The sequence below is a fragment of the Sturnus vulgaris genome, chromosome 8, assembly GCF_052056855.1.
Source record: "Sturnus vulgaris isolate bStuVul1 chromosome 8, bStuVul1.hap1, whole genome shotgun sequence".
NCBI classification, from domain to species: Eukaryota; Metazoa; Chordata; class Aves; order Passeriformes; family Sturnidae; genus Sturnus; species Sturnus vulgaris.
Genome location: NC_142250.1, coordinates 28824959 through 28848286, shown reverse-complemented (window position 1 = coordinate 28848286; position 23328 = coordinate 28824959). Strand labels below are relative to the sequence as shown.

The following is a 23328-nucleotide window of genomic DNA, read 5'->3' as shown; positions in this document are numbered from 1 at the left end:
GTAATGGAAAGTCTGATTGGTTTTTGAAGAAATGTGCTGTGGTCTCAACACACCTGTACCACAGAAGGGCAGAAGGGCTCCTGGGCAGGCACTGCAGGAGGGACCATGGGTGGGGGCTGTTTGGTGCCTCACCCCCCCTGTGCTCTGGGGTTTCTTCCACTCCCACCTGATGGAGTGTGAACACTCTCCACTCGCAGAGTTTCAGCCCATGGTGATGAAATGCTCAGCTCAATATTACCCGAGGTTGTCAGGGGTGGGAACACAGCTGTGTCCTGCAGGGATAAACCACATGTCTGGCAAAAGATGTTCAGAGCTGCTGAATCACTGCTTTTACTCAGTGGTTTACCATCAGTGTAGCAGGCATCAGCATCCGTCCTCTCTTCCCCGTCCTGCAGAGTCCACTAAGCTGCAGGGTTGTACTTTCAATCAGTCTTCTTGCCTCCATCACCTTTAATCACGTCTAATTCACCTCTGTGAAAACTGAGATTTGAGAGCTCAATTCTCCTTGGGTATGGGTGGAAATCAAAGTCTTTATCTTTTGTCAAATTGAAGCCTCTTTTACAGGAAGGGAAGGAAAGGGGAAAACAATAGCAAACTACATGAGGCAGAGAGAATTGATTGCAACCAGCCATATGTAATTGCATTGTGGAGGACATTTAATATTTCAGCTTGATCTTTGCTGTATCAGGAGAACAAAGAAAATCAACGTATGAGGAAGAGAGAGGCTGCAATGTCTCTTGATTTGAATTGTAAATGTCCACAAGCAAAACCATGAGGTGCTTTCAGACAATCTGTGCTGCTGTTGACTGAATGTATGTGACCCAGACTGCAGGGAGAACCAGAAAGCCACTGCACCTGTTTGGAGACAACAGTGGCCCTAAGCCATCATGGCAGGTCCTCAGCACTGCAGGTATTTAATGCAATTCTAGTCATGAATTTCTCTTTCCCCTTCACTCCCAGGTAGTTACAAACCGGCAAAAGGCTCTCAGACCCCTGTAAGGAGGAAAGAGTTTTCAGTCTTCAATGGCCCTACCCTCAAAGCCAGATCTTTTAACTCTGACTGGACCAAATTGTCTGTAGCACTTTGGCCACCTACCACAGAAATGCAGCTCCCTGAGGTGGATGAGAGCTGGCTGGAGCTACAGCTTTCATCACAGAGGGAATAACTGCCCCAAGAGCTCCATATGTTCATCCTTTCCCACAGCCCAAAGCTGCCAAACACCTCTCTGTTTGCCTTGATCACTTCCACGCTCACTCAGCCAACTGCAATCCAGCTATACATATTAATTATTGCAAAAGAGGGGGAGATTTACTCATTGCTACAGATGATTAATCAGCTAGTCAGGCATAACACCACCCATGCTATTGTAATTGCAGTCAAATAATAATGTTATATGTACTGCAATCATAGCCATTATCAAACACCAGAGGAACCTGGTAATATAAGCAATGTCATCTGTTCACAGTCTCTACAACCTGAAATTATCTAGAATCTGGAATAAATTCTTAAAGACAGCTCATGAGATCAAGGTCTTGGTACAGAGGAAGACTAGAAACAGATCAGTGATGGAAGCCAAAACAAGAGAAGTTTTTTGGACAGCATGTGGGGACAAGGATGCAAATCCCTTTCTGTTTTTCCTGACCTGGTGGCACACACGTGCAGACAGGAGCTGGTCAAGAGGTCAGTGCACTACAAGATGCTGCTGCAAGCACTGCCCCACTCCCAGCCCTGAGCATGCTGCTCATCCCAGGGTGTGAGGGTGGAAGCCATCCCTCACCACCTAAGGGAGAAGAGACAGGCAGGGCCAAGCTCACCAGCATTCCATGCATCCAAAATCTTCTCTCGAGAGCGACCACCACAAAGGCGAACTGGAGAGACCAGACACACTTCTTGGCTGATTACTCCCTTAACATAAACCTCAGTCTTCTTTTTGTTACCCACTCTGGTTTTGAAGCAGCCTGTGAATAGCCAAGACAGGGAATTTGTTTAACAGGATTTACCAGCTTTGCATCCTTATTTATAGCTCTTCCTGGTTGGCTGAGTAAGGACCCCAGCCATTAGGTTACCTTCTCAGTAATTCTCCATGCACAATTGGTCCTCTCATCTCACTGACCTTGTCACTGAACTTACTGCAGTGAAAGGTCTCCACTGAATTTCTGTTCATTCATTGTCTTCATTCAGATCTCAAATCAAAACCATAAAAATATGACTATTTAGCCCCCAGTCCTATTGCTCAGCAGCCACAATGTGCATTTTTTTCTCTGAGTACTCCATTTCACAAAGTATCAATACTGTGATAAATGTGATTCGTGCTAACTAAATTGTAACTATATTAGCAAAATTGTACTCATATCAATAGAAAATAATTGTTACAAAGCAAAAAAGAAAATAAGTGAGACAAAGCAGATGGAATCCTCCAGATGTTAGAAGGGAGTTGTAGAAGGACGTAGGTCTGACAAGCATCATCTAGAAATTGAAAGTTTCGACCTTGAAATGGGCCAAAATGAGATGATTCCAGGCATGGGACTCAATTAAAGTCTTGTTATGAAAAACATCTGCTCAGTTACATAGTGGGCATGTGCTACCTGCAGGTTACACCTCGGTCATTGATGAAGAGGATGAGCCTTCATCAGAAGTAAGACCCTCAAAAGGATGAGAGACCCCCAACCCATTAGTAGAGCATGCACCATACACACAGTGACGTAGATTTTAGGAATAGAAATTAGGAGGAGTTTTCTAGAAACTTCTGTAGCCTACAGTATATGTGGGATTGTCAGCCTGGATGCTTTGGTGCGTGAGGAAGGGCAAGCCCCTCCTCATACCCCCGGTTGGCGGGGGGGCCTCCCCTTTTGCTTATGCTTTATACAAACTTCAATTTTATAAATTACTTACTGCCAAATTTTACTTATCCTAAAATATATGTATTCAATACTTTGATTGTATTCATCTCCAATACTTTGATTGTATCTATCTCCAATACTTTGATTGTATCCATTTATAAGTGTTGTTATTAAAAATTTGCTGCTACATTTAATCTTATTGCTTAATAAATTAGAAAAATAAAACATAATTCTTAACAATACTTTCTCCAACTTTCTAAACTAGCAAACTTCTGACAAGGGATCATAGTCTTGGATCCTGAAACTGGGCTGCAGCAAGGAGCAATTTTCACTGTCTATATATTCATATGAGTAGCCCAAGGATGTATTTACTAGGGAATGCAGGTGAGGATGCCCCCAATCCAGATCCTGCATAAACACAGTGACCAACAGTGCAGTCCCCAAAGCCATTCACACACACACATGGTAGGCAAGGGCACTGCCAACTGTGTCAACTCCTCTCAAATTCCAGAGCTGCTTTAAAATACATTGAGTGCTTACATAAATGCCTTGAACTCATCATAAGTTTGGGCCAAGCACTTGACTTCTGTCTCAGTGCTCAAAATAGGCTCAACAAAGAATATTTGGCTATCTGTCAGCCTTGTAGCACTACATCTTGCATCTTAGCACTGAAATGAAAAGATTTGATGATGTGGCCAGAGCCTAGAAGAAAGGATATAATGAAGAAACAGCATGAGAGCTTACAGTCATCACAGCAAGTGTAAAAAAGTGTCTTCTGTGTTGTTACTTTTTTTCCAGTGCGTATTTTGCCCAAGGCTGGTGGTATTCACTTGTTGAGCAGCTTTTTGGTGGTCTGCGGGAAGCTGATCGGTCTTCTCAGTGGGGCAGTTTTAGTTTGGAACAGATAATTTAAGACAAAGCCTATCAGCCTGTTGTCTGGCTTACAAACAGTGGCTGAGCCTGCTCAAGGCCTGCCTTCCAGTGGAACTGACACAGGGATCTTTTCTCGGCTAAGTAATGAGCTGTATTGATTTTCCTCAAAAAGAAAATTGGACTTTTACAAACAATGCCACAAGCTGCTTGAGTCAGGATGTTGCTGAAGGGATCTTGTGACCACCACAGGCTCTTGTGCTTATCATGAAAGAGAGAAAAAAAAAACTCAGTGGGTTTCCTCTGCAAGGGCAGATTACACAGTCTAAAGCAAATCTCTCTTAATACCTTGGACAGGTACCAAACTAACATACCGAGGCAATTGACATTCACTCATCTGAAAAGCATCTGCATGAACAACTTTGTGCTTGTTCTTGTGAGTCAAGGCCCAAAGACTGCACCAGGAGGCCACACCTCTCTCCAGCCTTTTCCCAGTCTCATGGAAAAACACCCACTGCTGGCTGGACATCTCAGCAGCAAGGAGCACCGGGCCATTTAGGCCACCTGGTAGATCACTGCTGTTCATTTAGGCAAAATAACTCCAAGGGTTGAGCCCCTGGAAACATCTATCTGCTCTTCCCAGAGCTGTTGAGCATTTCGGACCTTCTGAGGATGTCTCATCCCGTGGCAGAACACATGGGATTGTTCTCTTCATTTACACCAGATTATTCAGGTCTGGCCAGCATTGGTTTAGTTCTCACCTCCTAAAGCTTGAAATTATTAACTGTAATCTCCACTCCAATGTCCAAACCTACAGCATATTCCTGAAGCTGATCTGTGAGGAGAAGAACATTCAGCCAGCTTCTCAAAGGTCAGTGGAATACAACTCCTGCCCCAGTACCTCTCCAAAGATTCTCGTGTCCCGGTAGAGAGCACAGAGCTGCACACCCAGCACCTGGCTGTGTGCACCAGCTTGCTCAGGCTCACCTGGTCTCCCCTGTTCCCTCTGACCCTCCCCACTTGCCAGGACAGAACACCCATGTCTCTTGCAGAGGGTGCCACTCTCTGTGCACCCCTCCACCCAAAACTGGGCACCCTGATATGCAAGGATGCAAAGGCAAATTCCCTTCCTCTACTAAAAGGGATCATTGCAGAGCATCTGAAAGAATGAACCATGATGTGACCAGCTGCTCCAATGGGGCCAGGCTGCCCCCAGGAACCAAACCCCAGCAGAGTTTGCATTGTGCCCCAGCCCCCTGGGGCTGCCACATTGTCACATCAACACCACCAGTGCCTTCTCCAGTCCCCAGCTGCATGCTTGCAGCCTCCCAGCAGGCACCATCAACACCAAGGCAGGCAGGAAGGCAGTGAGAGTATTCCATGGACATCCCAATCCCAAGTCTTTGCCATGCAGTGCAGCCTCAGGCAGCCACTGCTTCCAATGGCCCCAGAAGGGAGCAGGGCACCCACGCAAAGCAGGAGCAGCTTCAGCCTTGCTCTGTGATGAGGCAACACCCAAAATCCTGACTGTTAACTGCCATGGCATCCAATTGTTCTTTGCAGTTTGACTCAGAGATCACATGACTTCTAGCTCTGTCTTAAATTATATGTCTTTGGACTCTGAAATTAGGCAGTCTCTCTGAACAGGCATGGACACCTATAGAAATCTACAGAGAAAAAAAAACTAATAAAAGTTTGTATAATTAGAAAACTAATGAAAAAAATCAGTAGCAGTAAGCTCAGCAGGGACAAGAAGTGTTAATTTTGTGTTGGTAAATGGCAATTACAAGAAAATGGAAAATACATAATATGCAAATTCAAAGTCACAAAAAATGCAATTAGAAGAAGTAACTGACACGCTTACCTGGGCCAGAAAAGCAATTAAAAACACAAAATCGGCTTTTCTAATATTTTCCATATCAGTCATTTTTGTGTATTATTTAGTGCATTAGAAAATCTGGAGAAATATTAAAATTTCTCCAGTAAACCAAGGTCTTATTATTTCATTTTAACACATGAAGGGAAGAAAGCTTTACAAGACCTCTGGCTTAGAAAACAAGATGTCTTCCTTCCTAATGGGGTAAATAGAGATCATGGCAGTAAGCAGTAGAAGTAGCTGTATCTGACCTAACTTGAAACACAAGAGCTTTGGTGATGCGTGTAAAGATGAGCACCACACTGTAGTGATGTGCTCAGGTCCCAGCTGTCTGCCTGACCCAGCTCCTGCATGGTGCATTTCCCCAGGAACCAGGAGCAATTTGCTGTACCCACCACTGGCAGCAGGTTAAAAGGAGGGGTGGAAAGGCTGAGGTGATCACCAGATCAGAGCAAGGCGTAATAATCCCATTTTCCAAAGATTCCCCATTTACAATCCCTCTTCCCTTTAACACAGACGGTGTTGTTTTAATGATGAATTAGCTTCTTTTGACCTGCTTTTGGGAAGTAACAGGAGATCTCCAAAGCTCAGGCTAGCAATGCCTTTTGCAGACAAAAAAAAAAAGAAAAAAAAGAAGAAGAAGAAGAAAAACAGTAATAAATTTTGCTCCCTGCCTTAAAACAGATGCTGATGTCACCTAACCAGATTCACAAGACACCTGCCCTCCTTCTTAAAAATATATTAAAAACAGCAAAATATCTCCTCTCTCCTTGTTATCATCCCTTCAATAATTCTGCAGAATTTGGCTGAATGCACTGATTATTTTCCATGTGCATTAATCATGGCTAAATCATGCTAGAGAAGAAAAATGTACAGCCTGCTGTTCCTTCTCAGCATCCTCCTCTCACCCTGCTCTCAGAACAGTCTCAGCCTGGAGGGCATCCTGCCAGTGTGATTAACAGTGTGAAGTGGGGAAGGGAAAGAGATAGGAAGATGAAGCAAAAAGACCTTTTCTTAAAACCTAGACATTGCTTTTGGCTTATGAGAGCAGAAAACCCTTGAGAGCATCATGTACCTGCACCCATGAGCTGCCTCAGCCCATGAAATCCAGACATGATGGACTGCTGTCATCTTCTGCTGTCTCCTTCCAGTTCCTGTCCAGAGCCCCACGCCAAGCCTACACATCCTAACATTAGACTCATGAGAAATGCCTACCAAGCTTTTCTCTTTTTCTGCTGTGGCTGTGCTTATTAAAATGTTCAGTAAAGGTTTAATAAATTATGAAGAGTTATGAATGGTCAGCCTCTTGAGTTGGATAGAGCCCACCAGGACCAAAGGCAGAAGGAAAGCATGTTATTCCCTCCTTGACCAGCTTTGTCTCTCCCGGTGTTGCAGCTCTAGAGTAAGCATTTTCCTAGAGCTAGCCAGGAGATTCCCTTCACCATGGACCAAGAGAAAGTGAGTGCTCAGGGTGACTCAGCCTTAATGCAGACATTTAAACAGGCTGGATCTACTAAGTCCTGGACTGGCTGGTCACTGCACTGAGGAATTTCCTAGATTACCTTTTGGCAAGCACTGGAAGACATTCACATTCACCTGCTTGGGCTGGATTCTGGAGTCAAAGTGAAACTGCATATATCTAATTAGAGCTGTGAATGTCACATTTCAAGCTTGATTTGGCTACCACCTCTCCCTGCAGGGAGGCAGCTTGTGCTACCAAGCAAGGAGAGAAGCATAAGCTCTGATCCTCAGCCTGTAAACTCCTCCAAAGAGGATCCCTGCTGCTGGCTCTCCTCCACAGCAGCTGCTGCTGTGTCAGAAGATTGGGTCCTGCCAGGAAGATTTTTCCATTTTGCTTTTCTTTTGCCAAAATCCTTGAGGGCACTGTCACTTAAAAAAATTGCATCCAAAAGAAAGCAGATCTTAAGTGGAGATGACCTGGCAGAAGGAATGGATGACAAGGCCAGGAAGTGAACAGTTAGTGCTGGGCTCTTTCCAGAGGCAATGTGGTCATGCCACACATTAATAAGTTGTGACAGGCATAAAGATGGGCAAACATCTGCCTACAAAGCCAGCTGCTTCATCCACAGATACAGTCACTGAGAAGCTCAGGAGAAGGTTTAGTGACTGTCTTTGCAGAGCAAGGTTAGAGAGTGGGGATCCAGAACAGGAGAAACCCAGAGTTCAATTATAAAGCCTCCAAAGACTGTTGATGCAGCTGGGGATGGAGAAACACACTCAAATTTCATGTACCATGGCAAAAGGATTAAGGTGCCTGTCAGAGCACTTAGTGCATAGTGCCTGAATTTTTCTCAGACAAGTGTAAAAGTGTCTCAGAGAGAAAAAAGCAGGGCCTTGCAGAAGGGTTTTTTGCTGCAGGATGTTCTTCTTCCTCTGGCCTGGAAATCCAAACCCTTTAAGTCTTTGCACATGAGATTCACATTCTATCTTACAGATGTTTCATGCTTATAGCATAATGTTTTGGGCTGCATCCAAAACACGCAGAAAATTTTGCACTGTGAGGTGGATCAGATAGCAGAAGGCATGGAATACGACCTGAAATTTCAGATTTACAACGGTTTTGTTCTCTGGGAACAGAGACATGCAGCAATCTGCTGTGACAGCAGGTGGCTTGAGGAGTATTTACTGAAAGATGGATTTTCCTCCCCATCATGCCCAGAGCAATGCAGTCGGGCAAAAACAAAGTGAACACAAAAACTACACACAGTGACAGAAACAAAACATAGCACAAAAAAACACCTTCTGGTGTTGTTTTGTTTTGAGGGGGGCATCCCGATTGGGTACTGAAAAGTTCCCAACACTGCCATCAATCATTCAGTTTCAAAACAGCTCAAAGAAATATTGCAGCTTTGTCCCTGTGATAGTTCAGGCACAATTTGGGCTGAAGTAGCCCCTCTCTTTAGTGGTGAGGACTTGAAGCCATCCAGCTTTCAGGACATGGGATGTTCCAGCTTGAAGAGTCCATTTAAGTCCCGAGAAGGTTGGTGTGGTTTTGGGCAAGTCATCTTGGAGACAGGGCTACCAAGCAAGGGCAAAGAGGATGAGCTTGCAAGTGGAGAGCTTGCTCACTACCCTCAGCCCAAGGGACTTGGTATACAACTGTCTGGCCCTCCCTGTGCCATCTGGCAGCTCCCCTGGCCTTAGGCATCATGCCAAAGAATTTGTCTGATGGGCTTACAAAGGTGAGAGCAGCTGAGGCCACTGTAAACACTGAGGAAGTACAGCTGACACCTACTGACCTTTTCCATTAGATCACCTATTGCTGACTCCTGGTGTGATCTTGGCCTCTCAGTCCCATCATGACATCATCTACATTTTCATACAGACAGAGGCAGATGAATTAAATCCCTTTAAGGAGATCCAAGGGAAAATTTTCCCTCCAGAGACATGCTCTGATTCACACTTAGGAAAGGTCCAGCGCTACCCAATACAAATGCACCACAGGCTGGTGGTCTCAGTGCTTTACCACTGTGCTCTTCACAGACATTGGTCATAAAGGAAACAGGCAGGCCTTTCCCCAGCACACATTGCAAAGGTCAGCTGAAGCCATCAGGCAGAGCTGTGCTCTCCGTAGGGAGCATGTCCCTCTACCCCTGCCTGAGGTGGAGTGCTCTGATCAGTACATTTCAAATAAAACACACTCACATTCATCAGCTCCAAAGGAAGAAAAAAATTCTTGTAAGCTTTTCACAGAAGAGCCAGAGGACAGCTGGATCACTGCTTGGAAAGGGCAAAGTTGGAGCAGCGCTTAATATTAGATTAGTGAGAAGTCTATGAAAACACTCCAAAACTGCTTGTATGCTGTCTGAGCTAGTACTGAAGGGTACCCTGAAGGTTTTCAATCATCTGCAAGGCTTTGGCACCAGCATTGATGTTTGCAACCCGAACTCACTGAACACAATGTTCTCAGCTGTTGGCTGATGAAAAAAATGTGCTTGAGATGCTGAGGCAAAGATGTGCAAAAAGAAGAGAAACCTACCTTGCTGCTTCTACAAGATTCTCAGGAACAGTGCACCAGAGAGGCAAGGACAGCCAAAAAAGGCCTGAAATAGTTGAACAGGAAGACAGCTCTGATGTGGCCTCTCTTGCAAGGACCACTCCTTCTTCTACCCCATCCTTTGATATTGCTCCAGCTTCTACTTAGAAGATTTAAACCACCAGAAGTTAACAGTGGGCTACTCCTTTTCTTATGTGAATGCCATTGCTGATGGAAAGCATGGCCATCCACATGCCATTCTCGTGATCCTCAGAAATTCTCACATACTCTCAAAAATCTTCCCAGAGCCATGACTGAAGATGGCTGCCAACATGGCAAAGTGTGAACCTGCAGCTCAGCAGCCTGTGGGCAAATGCTGCTCGTTCACATCCCCCTTTTTTTCCAGAGCTGTGCTTTGGATTCCACACAGTCTGGTTTCTGCTGTGGCTCTGACAGCCTGCAAGCACATCCCTGCCTCCAATGAGAGGTCTCCATCCCTCCTCCTCTGAAGTGACAGGCTGCATTAGACCGTTCAGAATCACATTTGGTTCTCATTTTTGAACAGACATCCAAGATATTATTTTTAGAAGAAGCTATACTGGTATTTGCAAAAAATAGCCTTCTTTACTTTTATCCCAAATGGGGTCTTTTCCAAGTTTCTTTTCCTACTTTAGTCATATCTCTAAAGCTGTTTGCATTAAACACTCCAATTCCAGAAGCACATTAATCAGATTCTCTTTGGGCTCCTATTGCATGTGCCTTTCTCTGTGTCACAAGGCAAAAATACAACCAGCTCAACTATCATCTAATTCTCTTCCCCAGCAGAGAAAGCCCCAATTTGAGGGCCATATATGAGTGATAGCAGGTCCATTCAGCATTGGCCTGGTGCCACTGACATCCATGCAGCCTCCCAAGACCTGTGCCCAGCTGTGGGGAGTCAGCCCTCACCAGTCTCTTGCAGTTAAAAAGGCAGATCAAGAGCCAGGTGCAATTTCCCAAAAGGAGAGGAGAGCTGCCAGCAAGGGCTGGCTTTCCCAGGTGCTGACCTGCCTGCCTGGCTGTGGTCCTTCGGGGGCCCTCAGAAATCTGCTCTGGAAATGGTTTTCTCTGCTTGGCTATGTTTACAGCTCTGAGAAAAGCTGGCAGGATAACCGAAATGACATCTCTAATGGGTATGGGGGTTCTGCTGCCTGCTGGCAATGAAACTCAAGGCAATTCAGCAGCACAGATAAGCCATAAAAACAAGGACAGGTTTGTTTGGGTTTTCTTCAGCAGATTCCTAGAAAAAGACCTGGACTTAGTAAGGTATAGCTGCAGCATGCAGACAAGGCAAGCATGGAGTGCTGGTGTCTGGAAACAGATTGCCAGTCAGCCTGCAGCCACGGGAACAGGAGGGCAGAGTAAGGCTGGAAGCCCCACAGTCTGGCTCCTTCCCCAGGGTGCCCCTCAGGTGATGCTGTGAGCATTGGGGATGAACACACCTCAAGCAAGGACCTCCATCGTGAGCCTCTGGGACCTTGGAATCTAAGGCTCCCTTGCTCACCACCAGAAAATTGTAGAACTGCCTTTCCCAGGCATCGTGGACAGCATGGACTCACAAACCCACCCAAAACAAGGATGCCCTTTCCCAGCAGGAAACCCAAAGGGACTCTAAAGACACCAAAGGACACAGAGATCAATTGCCACCACAACAAACACAAATCCACCATCCTCAACAAATCTCTGAGAACCACAGTGAGATTAGTAATGGGGTGGGCAAACACGCCCACATAACATGAGACCCCCTCCCAGAGGTCATCAACATCCCTTACCTCCTGCCAAAAAGCTGGCCAGGCACTGCTGCACACCAAGCTGAATGAGATCAGCTTTCTGGTCCTGCTAAGCTTCATCAGCTGGTCCATGCTGAATTATTTAAAACCATCTTTTATTAATCTACCACAGCTTTTTTCACTCAACCTCTAGCAAGTCACTTAACCACTCTGAATGGGTTGCACTGGCTTCATCCCCATGCAGTGATGCTGGCAGAGGTGAGAGGGACAAGCCATTGCTCTGCTACTGCTTCTGAAATATTCCAGTAGACCAAAGAGGTCTGTTGGACAAGAGCACTGGATTTATCCTGTCTTGATGGGATGTCTCATCTAAACACTAAGTCTTTTTGCTGGGTTATAACAGTACTTTTGTTTAAAAAACTCCTGCTAGGATAGTGCACATACTTTTCAAACAAGCTCAATGTAGCCAAAACCAAGCAAATTCTGGCTACGATACTGCCAGTGCCAGCACAGGGGCCAAACACCAGCTTTAGAAATTGAGCATTAAAGGGAATGTGTCCCCAGCCCTGCTCCTCCCAGTTTCCATCATCACCTGAGCCCTGGGTACATGACAGGCAGGCAGGGACTGTAGCTCCAAGCCATCACCGGTTGGACCAAACCAAGGGTCATTCTTTCAGTCTCTACACACTGGCAAGTGGATTTTAACAGCAAGAGGATTTCTAGTTAAGCATTCACCACCAAGGCCAAGCAGCTGATTTCTGACTTGGGAACAGTGGTCACACTCCTGCTCTGGTGGGGGATACACAGCACCAGCCTGCACAAATGGTGAGGAATTAGCTGCCCTCCTTCAGGCAAGATGCTGTTTTTCCACATTTTCTTCTTCAGGAACATAATTAATCTATATGAAGCAATGCTGTTTTCTTCTCAGTCTGTGTCCACTGCCCTGATAAATGAGAAGCACGGGAGAAAACCCTTCTCCAAGAGGCCTCTTTCCCCACTGAAGATGAATGTGGCAGGAGAACAGGGTGACAGTGAAGTGGTAGCTGAAGTCCCAGCAGGTCGTGGCTCAATGACCCCAGAGGAAGGAAGACCATGTTCCCACATGGGCTGCTAAAGACAAAGATCCAAGAGAAATTTAATTCATATCCACAGATGATACTCCCATGTAACTCTGATCTTTGAACATATTCTGACATTCAGAAGATGTTCTAGCTTTACAGCCCATGTAAACATCCACTGGGTCTGCTATCTGGGGGGAAGAGGGATGTAAATATTTAATTTCAGTCCATTTCATCAAATATTTAATCTACTTAATATTAATTAAATCTTGGTCTGAATAAACAACAGCTAAAAATTCACCTCTCCCTCCAAACATCAGATAACTTGAAGAGGTTAGTCTATGCAATCCCAAGTGAGATGTCAATTAATAAGAGGGGAGGGTCCTAGCTTTATGTTCTCTGTTGCTGGAATTGCTGTGGAGGCTTGTTTGCCTCCCATGACATTTCAGGCTGAATCCTTTTGCAGATGGGTGTACAGTAGCATCATCTAGTTTACACCAACCATTTCCACACCCAGCTTCACTGTGTCTCATTTTCCATGGATTTAATTTGTACACCCCCAAGTGTGTGCCCTCATCCCATTCCCAGTCACTGCTACATCCTCAGTGGGAATCCTTGAAGCTAAGGGGATGAAAACAGCTATTGGACTTAGGGCAAATAAAACCCAGGCCCCTCATAGGTGGACATCACAGGAGTGAATCATTTCCTAGTCCTTGACCACCCTCCTGACACGGTTGCACATCTCTCACATCACCCAGCAGCATGGTCAGGAAGAGGCATTTCTGGGAACAATGAGAAACTGCTACAGTAGGAGCAGATCATTTCCAGTGCAAAGGTTCAAGCCAACTAACACTGGGCTTTAAAGGCATTGCATCTGTTGCTGCAACCATCTTATTTCACTACAGAAAACCCTGTTTGAACCAAATCCCATCCATACCAGTCACACCAGCCAGAACACATTCTCTAATTACCCCTCACAGAGCCAACATTGAGGAAAGATTGCCCTGCATCCAACTCTGCTTACCTTGCTCTCCTTGGTGCGTGCCCAGCTCAGCAGAGCAGCATTTAGCTTTTCATTTCCTCCCTGCTGCACTGTTTAAAAGCCATCTCACCCAAACACTGACTGGTGTTGATGAAAGCAATTATACTGCTCCTCAAAATGTATCAGATGTATCTTCATTATCCTGAGACAGCCACGCCAAAGGCCCTAGATGGGAAATCTTTCAAAGTAAGCAAGTCAGGTGATTTCATTTAAACTGGACATTTTTACTCTTCCGTCCCCACTAAATTTTGAGGCTGGCTTAAAACCACAAACTATTTGTTTTAAAATAATAAATGCAGGATTACTTTTAACTAACATCTCTGAAGTATAAGTCTTTGGGTTGTGCTTTCATTACAGGTCAAACTCATAACCAAGAGAAAAACAGGACACTCCACTCCCTTTTCATGGGAGTGGAGTTGGCCATGTGGTTGACTGGGGTCATGCCACTTCTCAGTTTTAGGTACTCCCTGGGGAAAAGAAGAGCTCAGTGCTGCATTTGGTGGCCCCTGTGGACGTGTGCCCTGTCTGGGTAACAGCACAGCAGAGACAATGAGAGTGGTGTTTATGCTGCCTAAAGGCTGCCTAAGTTAACAGGAACCTCATTCTGGCAAACCCTGCTCAAGGAGCCATTTCAGGTCAAGTGTCTGCATCATGGAACCAAGAACAAACTCAGCCTTACACAGAGAGGCCTTATCACTAGATTATCCAGGAATTGTGACTGCAGGAATAAGCTGGGAAAGGGGGCTCTCCAGCAGGGTATAAGTCAGCATCCCAGCAGCCAGGCTGCCAGGTCTGCCACACTCAGAGTCCAACCCTGCATGGTTTGGTCTGCAAGAGGAATCGTTTGGATTTTTCTAGTGCCAAAAGTTATCCTGGTAGCAAAAGACCAGAATTCAGCTTTTCACTCTTCAAAAAAAGTTCAGTCAGGTCAGAAAAGAAATGTGGGTGCAGTGTTCTAAATATTTGTCTATACATTTATTTCATTTTTCACTCGGGGAGTCTTTCAGCAACACCTTAAGGTATCAAAATTAAGATGAATACTTTACAGCAATGCCACATGCACAGATGAAGAAAAGGCAACCTTCACCAGAAATTATTTTATCAGATATGTCCAGTGGTGAGAAACTTGTTCTGTTCTTCTTTTCCATGGAGAGCAATTGAAAAACAAGAAAAAAGGCCATAAAGTCATGGTCCAGCAAACACAACTGTTTCAAGCAGCAACAGAACCATCTATTCCTCCATGTAGCAGCTGACTTAAAGCAAATGTTTCTCATGTTTGGGAGTGAACCCTGCAGCAGGTCACAGAGTTCTGGAGGACCTCAAGGCTGCTCCTGCAAATGCAATATCCTGGGCTGTGCCCAAAACAATTTGGACCAAAGGCTGCAGGCATTGCATGCAGGAAAGCTGGGATGCTCAGGTGAGCTCATCTCACCTCCTGATAAAACCCTTTCACCCCATTACTCTCACACACACAAAACTGCTGGTTTTTGACTTAAGCATGCTTTTGAAAGCCATCCAGACCTCCTGCTGCAGAGCACTGCTGACAGGAAACACATGTCAGTGGAATTTCTCCACTAGTGCAAAAGGCACTGCTGACCCCAGGAAATCCCAGAGCACCTAATGAACCCCGAGCCTCCTGGGAAGGGTCCTCGCTCTTCATTATTCCCTAAAATCTGCTACAAGCTGCTCTCAGAGCCACAGAAGCAAAGCAGGACCTTGGATCCAAGGCAGCTCAGATGCTCTCTCTGAACTGGCCAACATAGAATTGACAATCACACAAACAGACTAAACTAGAGCCAGCTTCAGCAGTTTTAAACTAGTTGAAGCCAACAAGTTCATACCTTTGTTGATGACACCTGTGCTCAAGTGAGGGCATGGTCTTCCTGCTCCCTTTTATGGTCTATCCTCATGTGGCTCTGTTGGATTTGGGTGCTGAGACCCACCTTGCACCCCCATACTCCTGGATGTGAGATGATGCCCTCAATATTCGTGATCCTCCTTGGGAAATGAGTTCTCCTAGGGGACAATGGAAGTGGCCAAGAAGGTCTCCCAAGATGGAAGGATGTTGAATGACCAGCTCAAACATCAGTGTCTCAATTCAACACCTCTCAACAACCCCTGCTCCACAACAGCAGGCCTCCTCCTCCTCCTCTGCTTGCATGAGACCTCCCTCCTGGGACTAGCCACGGCCTGACACAAAAAAGACATGGATATTTGTACCCTCCACAGCTCTGTTCACCATCCCCTCTGCACAGCCTTGAGGATATTTGGCATTGTGCTGTAGGCTCCCTGCACTGTGCATTCCTGCACTGTGACCCCCAGATGGAATTTCACCTGGACTTCCCAGGGCTCAGACTATGACACTTTCTGTTCCCAGAGGGGTTGGGATCTGGTCCTGAGCATTTGTGAGCTGAGTGAGTACCAGTGGCTACTGCAAGGGCTGAGCTGATGCAAATTCTGTTCTCTCTTCACTGCACTTCTACAGCTTGAGATAAGGCCCAGAAATCACTACAAACATTTCACAGAGATGTTCCTATAAACCAGCTGTTCATACAGCAGTTCATACCAGGGATGATGAGAGCTGCAAGTGGAGCTGCCTGCCAGGACACTGGCTGTAATAAAGGAGCAATCTCAACAGACTTTGAACTTTTCCAAAGAACAGAGAACGTTAAGAAATAAGACAAAGAGCTTCAACTGGTGAAAGCTGCACAGGCAGCAGGACTGCCACCCAACCCAGAGGGAACCTTCTTCTGGGCAAGGGGATGCAGGGTGGGACTGGGGGTACTTATAGCACAGGAAGGCTGATGGACATCGTCTGAAATCCTCCAAGGCTCCTCTGGCTCTGGGAAACTCATTTTGTGTGAGCAGAGTGATGCAGGCCAAGTCCCTCCCTCACTGGAAAGAGGCTCCTCGATGTGACCAGATCCTTGGCCCCCTGAGAACATGGACCAAAACCCCATGGAAACAAATGAATACATCAGTAGTTCTGAGGGGATCAGGGACAAGCCCTGGGCAGGCAGCCACAGGTCTCTGCAAGGGCCACCCTGCTGCTCATTGTAGCTCTTCCCAGAAGCATTTTAGGACATTTGCTCCACCAGACCAACTCACCTGAGCCCCTCCTGCACATCCCTTGTCTGGTACAGTTGTGCCCTCCACGAGAATCCCCACACAAGGGGTGGCAGGCAGGGTAACCCCATAGAGGAAAGTGGTGCAGAAACATCTCCCAGGGCAGACCTGGCAGTGCCATCTCTGCCTGGTGTTTGCTGTGCCAGCCTGGCTGGCTCCCACTCAGCTGGGGAGACAGGTCCCTCTCCTTCTCCTCACACCATTAACCTTTCAGCCCCAAAATAAGAGGTTATAAAAAACAATCAAAGTTCATTACATCCCTTAATGCGTCATTTGCAAGAGAATGACCTGGAAGGAAATGATGGGGAGGGAGTTAGGAGGGGGAAGGGGAAGAGCCTCAGTCTCCCAGCCCCAGACCCACCAAAATACTCTATCCTGTCCACACTACAGATTTGGCAGGGAGGACAACTGCCAGAGGGGTAGAGCAAGTGCAGTCAATGGCTTTGGATCACCTCGTGTCCCAGAAACTGACTCAGAGTCTCCCACGGGATCTGCTTTGTGAAACCCTCCAAGGCCATCAGGCTCAGCCAAGACCAGAGTGGAAGCACGACACTCTACCCACACCAAGTTCCCCTGGCCTGAAAAAGCCACCACAATGTTCATTCATCTCTGGGCCACCATCAGGCCCTACACCCAGCAGTGATGCTGCCTGCACACCCTGGCCCCCTGCCACCTTGCCAAGCACCTCCAACTGCAAACCAGGGCACTGGCAGAGTGGGGCCACTGGACCAGCAGCTCCCACACAGGGCTCTGGTCATTTATCTTCTCATCAGAAGCAGTTCCACATTCAGTGGGAGAACGTTCCCCCATCACCTCCTTCAGGGAGGGTCTTGGCAGCACTGGAGGAAGGGCAAGCAAGCTCTGTCTCCTGGGGGCTGCAGACAAAGGCCCACTCAGGTGGACACTCCTGCATAGATCACAAAGTGTTGCCTTCCAGTCTAATTGTTTCTACTCCATTTGCAAACTGATTATTAAAAACCCTCACAACAGCTGCAAACACCATGCCAGGCAGGCGTCCCCAGCAGTAGTGCCAGGCTGCACTCCCAGGGTGCAGCTCACACCCTCAAACCCTACACTCTTCTCTTTAACAAACACATTAATGCTCTTACTGTGGCACATAGAGAGGGGGTGGAAATACCCAAGAAATATCAGGGACTCATTTGTTATTATGCTACTGCACAATGAACAGAGCCATTGTTCTTACCTGAACTAACAATCCCTTTCAGACAACACAAGTGCTTTTCCCAGTGTGTTCTTCAAAAAATGGCAAGACAAAGCTACCTGTGGATCGGTGAACAGTTCAGAAAATAAAATACAATAAAATAAAACAGCTAACATTATTCAGAAGATTTTCACACTTGATCTGTAAACGCTCTTTTATTTAATAAAAATAATCATCCATTATAGCAACTTCTGCTTGTGGTTTGGTTTTGTTTTTGTTGGTTTTGTTTTTTACATTAAAGCACAGTTTATTTGCTTTCCTCACCTCTTGAGGATTTCAGTTCTGAAAATGCAAGTGAATGTAAACACTGCTCTCCAAATCCCAAGATGCATCCGGGGACACTTGGAGTTAATTAGAAAGTCAAAAGAGAGAGCAAAATCAACAAAACACTCCCCAAAAGTAAAAACATTTTTAAAGTCTCTTCCTGTGTACCGTACAACTCCAGAGAAGGCAAATGCATTTATACATTCAACGTATACAAACTTTGTTTTCTCCAAACCCTTTCTGTGACTTGTCAGCATTTGATAAAGCTGTTTTCCTAACATTTCAGATTCATTTATTTATTGTGATAAATCAAAAGTTTTTCCTATAAATATTCTCCAGAAATTTATTCATGGCACAAGAATGTTAGATTTGTTCTGTCCATTTTTGTTTTGGGTTGTTTTTTTTTAGCACAAAGAGTTGAAAGCCATTTCAGGAAAGAGTGTAAAAGCAGTATCAACTCTCTCTCCTGCTCCAATCCCACAATATTTACACTTTAATTAAAAAAAAAAAAGCTTAATTACATTATAAAATAATGGAGAAACTGGAAGTTAAGTTTCCCACTTCAGAGTTTTGCCTTGTATAAGACTGAAAGAGGGATGCTTCCCTATTTCCTAGGAAAGATGAGACTGGCAGGTTAAAAGCTGAACTCTTTCTTAATTGAGAAAGACGAACGGCCACTGTGCACAAACCCCTTCCTCTCTGCAGGAAATCCTGCAGAAGTTAAACTATCACAAATCAGCACAAATGAGATAACATGATATGCAGAGCCCTGCTGTTTGCTTTGAAACGTTACCTATTTACAGTTGAGGTGGAGGAAGCGAGTGACCATCGAACACATTTCAGTGCTGCAGAGTGGTATAATATCAAACAGGATTAACTCGTGGGGAGCTTGGCAGGGTCCCAAGGCTCACGTTGCAAGGGAGACAGTCTCTGTTGCCTGGGACATCCCTGCCTGCACAGCAAAGCCACCACTCTGTCGGGCTCTGCTCTCATAAGTAACGAGATGGCAGTTGCCATCTCAGATGTGTTGTGTCACAGGCAACACAGAAATTAAACAGAAACAGGTACGACATAAAAAAAATTACAACAAAAATAGCCAGTCTGGTGAGGTCTGTGATCGTAAGCTTTATAGCCAAAACAAAACAAAACAAAACAAAAACAAAAACAAAACAAAACAAAACAATTTACAGAAATTTGGGAATTTTGGCAATATTATCAAACTGTCAGGTAGGGGGATGACTCTAGTTGTGCAGTGGTTTTGAGTGAAGGGCTATGCAGGGGGTTGGAAAAGAAAGACTTTTAAGGTATCAAAGATAAAGCATTCACAGTTTCAAAGCTGCTTGCCTTACAAAAATTAAGCATTCAAATTCAAGAATACAATACTGTATTTTACAAGGGGGTCAAAATTCATTACATATACAACGGGGGGGAAAATGACACAACAAAATAAAAAAAGCCAACACCTCTGGTGTGGCATACTCCCTCTTTGTTGCTCATCTCGCAGAGCTGCACGATGTTTGCCTTTAAAGAGTCAAACTGAGCAGTCATGAGAATATCCACTGAAAGATTCTGGCAAAAGGAAAAAAAAAAAAAAAAACAACAACCTAACAAAATAAACCAAGCAAGTCAAAGGCCATCCTTCCCTGGCAAGCCGAATGCCACGGCTCAGACCTCGGACCTCCACTTGCCTGCTGCTCCTCTCTGCTGCTGCCCAGTGCTGCCACAGGCTCATCTCAGGTTTTAAAGGCTTCCTGCTCACGAGCTGAAGGAAACCATCCCACACAAGCACAGCCCGAGAGAGACTCACTTTTCACTCCTACAAAGTCTTGATTAGTCCTGCCAGTAGCACAGGGTCCTTCAAACACTCCTTTTCCTCTCTATCCTGCAGAGGATCCTTTTGAAGGCCCGTCTGAAGTCATGGTTGAAAATGGTATAGATGACAGGGTTCAAGGAGCTATTGCAGTAACCGAACCAGAAGAAGAACTTGAAGAGGGTGTCGGGCACGGAGCAGCTCTCGCAGACGGCCATCAGTGTGTAGGTGAAGAAGAAGGGGAACCAGCAGATGACAAAGACCCCGATCACCACGGCAAGCACAAAGGTGAAGCGCTTCTCCCGGTTCTGCCTGCCTTTCCAGCGGGACCCTTTGGCGTTCCTCTCCTCCTCTGTCTTCCTGGGCAAACTGTCCCCGGGCTTAATTTGGCTCAGCTTAGTCTTGGTCTTTCCTCTCGATGGTCTTTCTGACTTCTTACACTGGTTGTTCTCCTGGTGCTCGGAGGAAGAGGTCTCCTCCATGTCTATGCCATTGACCTCTCCCTCTTGCCCACCACTGCCTCCTGCTGCCTTCTCCCCGTTGAGCTGCGCTGTGGCTGGCAGGTCCTCCTTGTCAGTCAAGCCGTTCTGCTTCTTCTCGGGGCGCTCTGCCCGCTTGTTCGGCGGGACCCTTGTTCTCCTCTTGGCTATCTGGTAGATGCGCATGTAGACCAGGATCATGATGAGGCAGGGGGCAAAGAAGGAGCCGATGCTAGAAGAGATGATGTACCACTTCTCATCGTTGATCTTGCACCCTGCCACCCCCTGGTCAGCCTGCTGCCCGCTCTTCTTCTCGATGGAGATGAGTGGTGGGAAGGAGATGACAGCTGAGATGACCCAGACGATGAAGATGATGCATTTGATGCGTCGTGGGGTACGCTTGAGGTTGTACTCGATGGCTTGTGTGATGGACCAGTACCGGTCCAGGCTGATGGCACAGAGGTGCACAATGGAGGAGGTGCAGAACAGCACATCCAAGGCCAGGTAGATCTCACACCAGACTTTACCGAAGTACCAGTACCCCATCACCTCATTTGCCAGCGAGAAGGGGATGACCAGAGTGGCCACCAGGATGTCAGCTGAGGCTAAGGAGACCAGGAAGAGGTTCTGGGGGGCTTTGAGCGCCCGGCTGGTGAAGACAGCGATGATGACTAGGACGTTGCCAAAGACGGTGAAGAGCATGAGCAAGCCGGCCAGGCTGATGAGAGTGATGGTGGTGTGCAGAGGGTACGGCGTGCCCCAGCCCGGCCCGGCCCCGCTGTCGTTGAAGGTCCCATTGGTGCCGGGAGGGGGGTAGCCCTCCTCCTCCTCCAGCTGCCGCTGGTACTCCATGGAGGAGAAGAAGTGTCCCCTCTCCGTGAACGGGCGCTCCAGGTTAAACATCAACCCCGGCTGCGCGGACACCCCCGCCCTTCGCCCCGGCTCCACCCGCGCCGCGCCCGGCTCCGAGCGCGGCTCCTCAGCGTCCTACAGTGCCGGCCGGGGCGGAGCGGAGCGCCGGGGGCCGGGGGGCTGCGGGCGGGCACGGCGCATGCTGGGCGCTGCCGCCGGGACCCCCGAGCGCGGCGGGGCGGGCGGAGCGGGGCCGAGCCTGGAGCTGCAGCCGGCCGCGGCTGCTCTGCCTCGCTCGCCGCCGAGCAGCTTTATAGCCCCGGATCGGGCCGGGGCTGCCGCGTCAGCCCCACGTGGGGAGCTGCCCCCGGTGCGCGCTCACGCACACACAGACACACATGGACAGGCGGACACACACGGACACACACAGCTCGATTCTCACACCGCGCACCCCTGCACCGACACGGACCCGCGCGTCCCCCGCACACGCCCCTCGCTCCGCTCTCAGCCCGCTCCGCGCACACCGCACCCGCTCGCACTGCCCGTGTTTGCACACCCGCTCGTTCCCCAGCCCCTCCGCGCACACACCCGCACCCACTGTCACGCTGTCCCCGTCCCATCGTCTCGCCCAGCCCGGCTCTCCGCCCCACCCGGAGACAGGAGAGGCTCCGCGGAGCGGGCCCCGCCGTCCCCGAGGATGGGCGTGCGAGGAGTGACCGCAGGCGACAACCGTGCGGCCGCTGCGCAGCCTCCGCGGGCCGGCCGGGGGTGCACACAGCCGGACCGCGAGGGAGTGGAAGCCGCCGCCCCGCTCCGCGTGTGCGCCGGGGAACGGACGGGCTCCACTCCGGCTGTGCGGCCGTGCTTGCTGGGAGCCCCGAGGGCAGCGCTTTCCCCACGGCCCCGCGTGTCAGCCGGGGAGGGCCGGAGGGTCCCCGCGCACGGACGGTCCCCGAGCACGGACGGTCCCTGCTCACGGACGGTCCCGCCGGGCGGGCGCTGCCGGCGGCCCCGGGCAGCGCGGGGGGGCAGTGGCACCTGGTGGCCGCGGTGCCTCACTGCAGCCGCCGGGCCGAGCTGCATCCCCGCTGGAGCATCCCCGGAGTGCAGCATCCCCCCGCTGCAGCATCCCCCCGACGGCCGAGGGGAGGACGGGCGGCAGAGCAGCCGGGGATGGGGCAGCCCCGCACCGCCGCACCGACCCCAGCCCGGCTCAGCCCCGCTGCACGGGCACCCACGGCGGCTCCACCTCACGGCACTGGCTCAGCACATTCGCTCCTGGCCTGGGGTGCCCCACACCTGGAAAGCCTCCCCAGCAGCACCGGGGCTGGCATCACCCGCCTCCATGACTGCAGCAGCGTGGGAGCTCTGTAACAGCGAAGGAACAACAGTGACGCTCCAGGTATCCCACCCGGCCCCCGCGCTGCCAGCTCTCAGCACAGATCACTCACCCGCAGAGCACACAGCCTCCAGCCCCGATCCTCTCACTCACGGCCTCTTTTTCCTCGTTTTCAGATGGTTCTGGTGATGCTCACTTGGTGTTCCAGATTCAGGCTGCTCTCAGTCGCCGCGCTGAATGCTCGGGCCAATGAACCGATTTCCTCTGCAACAGGAAAGCCTTCAGGGAGGAAGGCCTGTCATCTTTGTCCCTGTGCCACACACCGTGTTATAAGCCAGGCCCAGGAGCAGTGACGCCCAAGAGGGAACAGGAATGGGAGAGACAGGGTCTGGGAGCTAGAGAGCACAGCCTCTGGGCTGGCACAGGGCTGAGTGAGGGGGAATCCCATTGCCTGAGCAAGTGAGTGCAGGGCCCACTGCACTGATGTGTCTGGGAAAAGGGCAAAATGCAGAGAGTAACAAACCTTGTAAATTGAACCCAGGATGACTGACATTCCCACAGAAAAGATCTCTGTCTGACAAAAAAATGTGACATACAACTGCAGACTTCACTGCAGGGATGAGAGGACTAAGTCACCTAAGTCTATGGCAAGATCAAGGATATGCTGGACTTTGTGAACACCTCCTGCCTTCTGCTCTTTGCAGGGCACTGCTGTGCTCTGCAGGGTGCCTTGCTCTGCGCCTGGCAGAGGGTCTTCCTCAGATAAGGAGTCTTCATCACTCT

The 23328-nt window shown here is 48.2% G+C and overlaps 1 protein-coding gene across 1 annotated transcript; it reads right to left on the bottom strand.

Moving 5' to 3' along the window:
- Window positions 1–17941: 17941 nt before the first annotated feature.
- Window positions 17942–21310, bottom strand: ADRA2A (adrenoceptor alpha 2A). Its single transcript, XM_014872493.2, has one exon. The coding sequence runs from the start codon at window positions 21255–21257 to the stop codon at window positions 19923–19925; it is 1335 nt and encodes a 444-aa protein (XP_014727979.1). The 5' UTR covers window positions 21258–21310; the 3' UTR covers window positions 17942–19922.
- Between the last annotated feature and the right edge of the window lie 2018 nt (window positions 21311–23328).

What these genes read in the sequence shown, in the direction of transcription:
- ADRA2A (XM_014872493.2), bottom strand. Translation starts at nt 21,257, where the DNA reads ATGTTTAACCTGGAGCGCCCGTTCACGGAGAGGGGACACTTCTTCTCC.